The sequence below is a fragment of the Amphiura filiformis genome, chromosome 11 (genome assembly GCF_039555335.1).
Source record: "Amphiura filiformis chromosome 11, Afil_fr2py, whole genome shotgun sequence".
Classification (NCBI taxonomy): domain Eukaryota; kingdom Metazoa; phylum Echinodermata; class Ophiuroidea; order Amphilepidida; family Amphiuridae; genus Amphiura; species Amphiura filiformis.
The window spans coordinates 52,311,956-52,320,980 of NC_092638.1; the positions used below are offsets into that span (position 1 = coordinate 52,311,956).

General features: G+C 38.3%; 1 protein-coding gene across 2 annotated transcripts; it reads left to right on the plus strand.

Annotated features, from left to right (window-relative positions):
- The first annotated feature begins 575 nt into the window (after nucleotides 1–575).
- On the plus strand, nucleotides 576–8,714 carry LOC140164983 (XK-related protein 6-like). 2 transcript variants are annotated; one of them, XM_072188390.1, is made up of 5 exons: nucleotides 576–1,223; nucleotides 1,272–1,467; nucleotides 2,802–3,137; nucleotides 5,871–6,037; nucleotides 7,975–8,714. In XM_072188390.1, exons 1-5 carry the CDS (start codon nucleotides 1,022–1,024, stop codon nucleotides 8,517–8,519), a joined length of 1,446 nt encoding a protein of 481 aa, XP_072044491.1. In that variant the 5' UTR covers nucleotides 576–1,021; the 3' UTR covers nucleotides 8,520–8,714. The 2 variants fall into 2 exon arrangements, with proteins under 2 accessions (XP_072044491.1, XP_072044490.1); XM_072188389.1 differs by having other exon boundaries at nucleotides 576–1,467.
- Nucleotides 8,715–9,025: the final 311 nt, after the last annotated feature.

Consider the following 9,025-nt stretch of genomic DNA (forward strand, 5'->3'; position numbering starts at 1 on the left):
GACATGCGAAACGCTTGACACATTACTGTATTACTGAACGCTGGCATATTGGATCATGGGCAGGGACAAGTGATTTGCGCGGAACCTTTTTCCGCACAATCTCCGCGCAATTTGCTATTTTTTTCCTATAGACAGGGATGCATGATTTGGACTGAAAAACAATTCCGCGCAATCTCCGCGCAATTGGCTATTTTTTTTCGCGCAAATCACTTGTCCCTGATCATGGGCATCGGCTGCCACGGGGGAGGCTACGTAAAAATGACGCGTATTGCTATTAAGACTTAGTCAAAACGACGTCACATAATCATATTGTGCTTTGTTATTTGTGGGAGAAGAGGCATTTTCAAAGTATTATGTCCAAGACTAGTACTACTACACTTAGATCTATTGGGATCTGCATTTGTCACTTAACAAAATAATGTGGATTTGTGAAAACTGTACAAAAAAAGCGGAACTAAGTCATGAAAACATTTCGCCGCAGGCAAAAAAAATCCGAGTTAGTTTACGCTATGACCCATAACAACGAACTATTTTTTCTTTTCTGGTCGCATGCACAATATGCCTATGAAATGATACAAAATAATATTAATCATAGCTTAAGAGCTCGGTCACCCGCCATGTGTGCACAGTATGTTTTGTAGGACCTGAGAGAACATCAGATACACGAAATTGCATTCTAAATTCCGAAATTTGCCTGTGGTGGGCAATTTGCCCCCGGTTTCCCTTGTCTACGCCCCTGATTTACGATTTGCTCCGTTCCCAGTGTATCAAATCATATTTTATACAGTTCTGAGGTCAACCACAAAAATCTGACATTTTTCGTTTTATATGTGACATTTCAATCTATATTCATGCTGAATGTGAAGAAGTTACCATGTACAGAACCAAAGTTAGAAGAGTGGAGGTAGAACTTATTGAATGACCCTTGTACATTGGATCGGACAGAGAATGTAATTATCTTCCTCGATACATGGACTACATCATTACCTCCATTTTGGAAGCCAATTTGATTTGAAATATCATGCTAAGTACGTGTCTTTTCATGACTATGTCTGCATTTACAATTTATCGAGGACTTCGTCACAAAATGAAAGACGCGGTAGAGATACACCTACCATTGGCTGTTCTTGGAATGACGCGGGATACACAAATAAACATCAATAATGGAGAATCACAGCCACCTCTGGATAAATGTACTGATGCTGAGCCTTCTGATATAAAGGGTGAGGATGAGAATAAATATAAGGATAATGATAAAGACATTCTTTTAGATGAACTAACACTGGACATGAAACCAACAGAAGACGCAGAAACAAAAAGACCATCAGGGAAGATGGCGAGTGTGCGAGACGCCACTCCTAAACAGCCACAAGTATTAGCAGTGGCACCAGACACAGTTATAGCAGAACCGATAAGTGACCATTTTCAAGTAGATCGATCTTGTTCCAAGAGCAGCTTCCCAAACAGGCAAGTTACATATTTTTGTAACTTCAATTACGGTACATTTAGTTTTATTTGTAATTCATGAAAATAAATTTTCATGAAACACCATCATGACCATATTGTGACCAAGGTCGATTTGAAGCAAATGATGGAGAGATCAGTATTTCATGTTATAATAAACCATAATATAATTAGCACGAACAAGCCCATTGTTATTAAAGTCCACTTTGTTTTTGATGAGAGCGAATTTAGTTGTACTTGTAGGATAAAGATCCATAATTTGGATATTCGCACCCCCACCTCCGGGCAAAAATTCCCGACTACATCACCGCTGATCATTAATATTGCGTGTGCCCCGAAATATCAATAGATGGAGAACGTTATAGCATAATATTTCCGACAAAGGATTGCAGAAAAAATATACATGCCTGCAAAATTGTTTGATGGCTTGTAAAACTAAATAATTTTAAAGAAAAAGTGAACACTGATGGCGCTATTTATCTTAAATTGTATTTTCATCCTTACAAGGTGTGGACACTGGTATAGTGACATTAAAATACCATAAAACGAGTAACAAATAGCGAGGAAATCTCAACAATCTTTTTCTCATGAAATGTAAGGAATAACTTATATTATTTGGCTAAATTAAATTCGTAATATATGTAAATAGCGCCCTCAATTTGAACACAAATATACACAAAAAAGCAGAATAAGTTGAATATGTTGATAAAGAAACGAAAATCTATGTTTGAACACAAATATACACAAAAAAGCAGAATAAGTTGAATATGTTGATAAAGAAACGAAAATCTATGTTCGAAATAGCATACAATATCATGCCATCATGTTGTGCTCTTGAGTAAGGCACTTTATCTTGATTACTCCTCTCTACCCAGACGTATAAATATATAGGTAGGCCTGGCGGCATTCTTTGCTGGGAAGGTAACAGACTCGCTGTGGAAGAGGTGTGGTGACCTCCAGCAACATTACACGATCGAGTCTGGCCTATGGAAACCCCGTACTGTAATAAAATGCCGGTTCAGCTCCTTAACTGTACCTAATCATGCTAATAGTGTACACATCTGTGAGAGAAATTTGGATATTAAAGCTCGTGTATTCGTCAAATTTCAATAGACAACATTATAATCCAAGACTACCGAATTAAAAAGACCAGTTTGCATCTGACATTGTCTGACGTCAGGGCAATGGCGCCGCGTGATTGGTTACTGACATGCGCAGTACGCCGTTTTTGGTCTGGTTTTAGAATTTAAGACAATTTTTCAAATTAGCACTTCTAGTAAATACAACATTACAACTATCCTAACATTATTTTAAACTTTATTTGTCAACATTTCCAGTTCTGAACGATTATTACCACTTGTGACAACCGCATTGCTCTATGTCTTCAACATCGGGACAGGTATCGCAGCTGGTTCGACCTACCTTGCCAATGGACACACTTTATGGGGAGGACTCACGTTGGGTCTTGTGGCAATCTCCCTGATAGCCACCAATTGTTTAAGCCTTTATCATTACCGTAAGGTGGGCACGTGGAAAATTTGGCATGTGCGACGACGGGTGAGTGAAGACGAGCAATCTGAAAGAATATTGCAGTACGGTCTTTACCACACCAATAGAGTCTGGTTTGTTGCGCGTGTGATATTCCACATTCTGCAGTTTGGAATGCTGTACAGGTGAGCGAACATAGGGATTCTTAGCTATTCTATTGAAATCCACACTCCCTATGGAAAACATTTTTAAAGATTTTATCTTCCACACAGGGAATATGCATTTCAAATGGAATAGGCCATTCTGGGTTCGATTTCACTAACAGTTGTGACGTGTCGTAAGTCATTTAACCCATAGTAAGTCCAACATTAATCCATCGTAAGTCTTCCATATAAATTATGTACGAGCTTACGATGAGTCAACATTAATCCATCGTAAGTCTTCCATTATGTACGAGCTACGATGTGTATGGGCTTACGATGAGTCAAAATTAATCCACCGTAAGTCTTTCATACAAATTATGTAAGAGTTCCGATGCATTTTGTGCTTACGATAAGTAAAAAGTAAGAGCTACGATGCGTATGGATTTAGGATGAGTCAAAGGACTTCGACTCGTCACAAATGTTAATGAAGTCGACCTCAGCAGTACCAACAATTTCATGAAACTGTATTCATGGTATTGCAGCTAGGGATTGTGTTATAATATATTTTTATGTTATAACCGTTGTTTAAAAGTGCATTTCGTGATCCACAGCCTCATCCCTCCACTTTTCTCAAAAAAAAGTTGAGATTTTACCACTAGAAACCTCTGGCTACATAATGTTTATTTGCTAAAGATTTCTTGCAGATCAATTCATATAGCAAAAATATCGTCAAATTTGAATTACGTTCTGGTGTACCGGAACGAAATTACAACAGTGGTCTATGGAGCAGTGTGATTACACATAATCATAATCATGCATTATTCGCAAACGCAAAATCGGAATCAACTGAAAATTTGGAATAAACTTTTTTCGTAGATATCTACTGAAAAATGTCATAAAAAGAGGATGCCATGATCACGAAATACTCCTTTAAATAAAGCAAATCATTGTTAAAACCATTCCTTATTTCTTAGATCATACTGGCCATTTGTTCCGTAATTCCGATTGGTCGAGGGCGAGGTGGGTGGGGCGTTAAAGCAATATTATAACATTTTCAAACAAAATAGATTTGCATTTCTTTGCCATAAAATGTTAGCTTTTACTGTCAGATATATCCCTTTTATTTTTGAGCCGAACAACTACGGCAAAGCAAAGAAAATTGGAATTTACTACCAGCGCACATGTCGCCAATACGTACCACTCCTTCGGTCATGTTGTGGTACGACCCTTTGTTGTGTATATCACCGTCCGCACGCCGTGACGTATTGTGTGTTAGTGTTACGAGTCGTACTTGACTCAAGGCCAAAATCACCTTTTACCCGAACTCACACGAATGCACAACACAAATACACTGTTCGTTTAAGCTAACAAAATCTAAGTCTTTAATTGAAAGCAAGTTTCGTTTGGTACAATATAATGACTACAAATGCACATATACATTAATCAAATATAATCACTCTTTATCTATTTTGTACTTAGCCAGTATTCTTCTTCTTGGTGATCATAAAGTTCTTGTAATGTTCTGGACGACTGATGTAATATATCCCTATTCACTTGTCCTGCGACAATCAGCGAAGTCCTTTGTACACTTGCATTGATAACTCCTTGCGTATAAAATCCTTACACGAAAATGGTGTTCTCCAAACACGTTTACAACTCCTTGCGCAATTATCCTATACTAAACTCCTTGCGCCGTCCTCCTATGCTAAACTCCTTGCGCCGTTCTCCTATGCTAAACTCCTTACGCAGTTCTCCAAATTTAACTCCTTGCGCTGCTTTCTCCAAACTTGGTGCTATTTCCTCCTTTCACACAATATCTTCAGGAAGCAGGACTGCGATGCAGTTGTCCCCACTTATTTTGACAGTTGCGTTGAATCAGAATACCAGACTTCAGCAAGTCGACAGAAGAATATATTTCCTTTCTTGGAAGAATAACGTTCTTTGACGTATTCTAGATCTTCTCCGACAACACTGGTAAATAGTAGTACTTTGACTACATAAAATATTTCTGGTTTGTAATTTCCTTTCTTTCAAGGAATTGGACTGTAAGCATAGCCCAGATCAACACTATCAACTGTGAATCATTGTTTACATTTTCTTATTATATACCAAGCTTGGGAAAAACCCCATTCTATTCTGGGCCATTTACTGCCTTCACATTATGCTCAATCTGGGGAATTCCAAAGTCTTAATTATAACATTAACCTTTCACATGACATCACTTCCTGAGGGGAAATCCCATTACATCACTTCCTGAGGGGAAATCCCATTACATCACTTCCTGAGGGAAATCCCATTACATCAGGGGGGTTTCCAAATATTCCAAATGAGATATGATTCAGCTTGTTTTGCTCAATTTGAGAGGGGAATTCCCCAAAATGTCATCACTCATGTAACTTTGTAAACAAAGATAAATCATCAAATTAAATTACTCAGGGCACATCACAGTTAGGAACATCGTGTATGCGTTCAACTAATAATTCCATCGTAATAATAAAGCGCTGAATCAGCCTTTAATTCAAAATCACGGATTTTGACAAAACTACAGCACTTAGAGTCTTCATTTTTGCAGGGTATATTGGTTTAATAAAGTACAATTTAATCGTGTAAAAAGGAATTTTAAAAATTCAGTGAGGGCGTCTTCCTCAACAAATGTTATAATATGGCTTTAAGGATGGGGATTGCTCTCTATTTTTCTCAATATATTGCGTTTTACTAACACGAGGTAGAGTAATTTTTTGATCGAGTTTTGTTTCTTTTTTAATATTTTACTAGGATTCTATACCAGCTCGTCAATAGAAAAGCATGTCAACGCTCAGTTCAGGAGTTCATACACAAATTACGTTTCTGGGAAAGTTTCGTGGAATCTGCCCCGCAGACGATACTTCAAATCACCATTATGACGGTCATTCCTGATGGTAGTGGTGTCTACTGGATAACAGGTAATCCACAGTAACAATATCAGAGCAATTATATTTAGGTATCAACAACAACAACAACAACAACAACAACAACAACAACAACAACAACAACAACAGTTCAACAGATTATGAAAATACAACGACCACACAAAATTCAAAAACTATATAACTATATATCTATTCAGCCCATTGTCTGCATATCCTTATCCCTCTTACTTCCATTCATGACATCCCACTTCCTGCACCTATTGATATTTCCCAAGAAACACTTATGTCTTCTATTGTCTTGCTAATTTCCTTTTCCTTTATATCCATGTTTGAGTGTTGTCTTGTCACTCTGCCTTTGATAAAGATCCTGCTAGGATCGAAAGCTCAGGCCCTTAAACTTTGAAATTTTAATTAACAGGCTATTTTTGTGGATAGGCCTAAGCAGTTTACAACAGGTCACTTTTTAACGTTAAAACTATATTATTCTAAGATTCTATTTAAATTCTATGGTTAGGAAGCAACTAGGGGAGGCCTAATCTTACCGCGGACTGCGGACAAGGTGCAAAAAGTACTTATCTTACCGAGGACAGAGTGCGCAAAATGCAACAAAGAATACTATAGTAATCTTGCCGCGGCAGGGTGCTCAAAGAACATACGAAGTGTACTTGAAAGTAATCTTTCCGCGTTAGGGTGCTCAAAGAGCAACGAAGAGTGAAAAGTATAATCTGATCGAACAATGGGTATTCAAAGATCGTACTAAAGTAATATTTCCCCGCCAGGGTGCTCAAAGAGCAATAAAGAACACGAAAGCAATCTTACCGCGGACACGGTGCTCAAAGAGTAACGAAGAGTACTATAGTAATCTTGTTATGTAATTCTATGATTCTATTTAAATTTTAAGATTATAATAGGAAGCATCCAATAAGAGTAAACTTACCGCTGACAAGGTGCAAAATGAACTAAACTGATCTTACCAAGGACAGGGTGCGCAAAAAGCAGCAAAGAGTACTGTAAAATCTTTCCTTGGACAGAATGCTCCAAGAGCAACGAAAAGTACTAAAGTAGTCTTTCCGCGGCAGGTGCTGAAAGAGCAACGAAAAGTACTAAAGCAATATTACCGCAGACAGAGTGCTCAAAGAGCAACGAAGAGTACTAAAGTAATTTTCCCGTGGCATGGTGCTCAAATAGCATCCAGTACAAAAGTAATCCTACTGCGGACAGGATGGTCAAACAGCAACGAAGAGTACTACAGCAATCTTACTGCAGACATGGTGCGCAAAGAGCAACGAAGAGTACTAAAGCAATCTTACTGCAGACAGGGTGCGCAAAGAGCAACGAAGAGTACTAAAGCAATCTTTCCGTGACAGGGTGCTTAAAAAGCAACTAATAGTACTTTTAGTAATCTTACTGTGGACAGGATGCTCAGGAGCAGTGAAGAGTATCTTACCACAGACAGGGTGCCAATCTTACCGCAGACAGGGGGCTCAGAAGCAGCGAAAAGTACCACAGAGAGAATTCTAATAGTAACGAAGAGTAGGCTACTAAAGTAATCTTTCCGTCACATGGTGCTAAATGAACAACGAAGAGCACTAAAAGAGCAACTACAAAGAAAAAAAAAATACTATAGTAATCTTACCGTGGTCATAGTGCTCAAAGAGAAGAGCAGCGAGGAGTACATAAGTAATCTTACCGTGGACAGAATGCTCAAAGAGCAGCGAGGAGTACTAAAGTAATCTTACCATGGACAGAGTGCTCAAAGAGCAACGAAGAGTATAAAGTAATCTTGTCGCAGACAGGGCGCTCAAAGAGCAACCTTCAATTCTACTTCAAACAGTCATCAGAAAAGATTGCCCACAGGACGTTGCAGAGCTACTCTCCTTGCGAAAATAAGCAATGCTCACACGAATTGAATTGAATTTTTAAATCTAATTCTTGTTATTAATTTTACGTATGTTTTTTTTTCTTTACAGTTATCTCGGCATTGGCATCGCTATCGTCTTTAGTATGGGTGGTCAGATCACACTATAAACTATATCTGATCAATACAGCAAAAGACCGGTATCCATGGTGTACAGAAATGAACTTACTGGTATCACCCTTGCTTACGTTACCAGCAAGACTTATCTCAATGGCACTTTTTATGTCTCACTACACATGGATCATAATCCCAGTGATTGGAATACATTGGGTCGTGACTGCTGCAGAAGCTATCTATTCCGCCAGAAAGCTGAGAGCTACCAGAGACGTAAAAACTAACTGCCTCAGGTGTATTGTGACGCTATTCATATACCTCGCAGGAGAGAGGAGCATATTTGGAAAGTTTCCGTGGTTATATGACCTGTTGTTATTGGTAGAAAATACCGTGTTATTTTTGGCTTGGTTCGTTGTAAGTGGTTCTAAGACTGGTTATGGACTTCCCATATTAGGATTAGTATGGGGAGGATTTATTGTTGGTGTTGTTTTGAAACTACGTTTGTTCGACACCAAACGATTGTTGAAATATATAACATTGTAAATGTAATTATATGACTTGAGTTAAGGGAGGTCTAATGAGCGTGAACCTGGTTTGGATGCAGAGGGAGTGTGCCTGTAACAGACACAGCCACCAGAAAAGGACCAGCTCAGATCGCGCGCCAAATAAGTTTGCAGTCCAGAAATTTCATTTTTTTTCTCAGCCTTGCAAAAAATAGGCAGAGTTGGGAATCGAACCCGGGACCTCCGTGTTGTAAAACCTACTGCGTTACCACTGAGCCAACTGACAATTAGCTATGAGAAGTTCGATAGTAATCCTTGATATTGCTGAATAGAATAAATCAATACTGATAGGTCTATTTAGCTCTATTTATATGTACGATGCTATTCAAATTGGCCTATAAACTAGGAATATAATGTGAAATGACTATCAATCGATCAATTAATCAAGTTGTCAAGTTATCAACAATCAATAATAAACCGACGTTATAACGTACCCAATCAAGCGAACATATCAAGGTCATATCAGGGCGTTATACAAAGAATGGT

Coding starts and splice junctions, on each gene's coding strand:
- LOC140164983 (XM_072188389.1), top strand. CDS start 1,022: ATGCTAAGTACGTGTCTTTTCATGACTATGTCTGCATTTACAATTTAT. Junction 1,468..2,801: donor AAGAGCAGCTTCCCAAACAG/GCAAGTTACATA, acceptor CAACATTTCCAG/TTCTGAACGATTATTACCAC. Junction 3,138..5,870: donor CAGTTTGGAATGCTGTACAG/GTGAGCGAACAT, acceptor ATATTTTACTAG/GATTCTATACCAGCTCGTCA.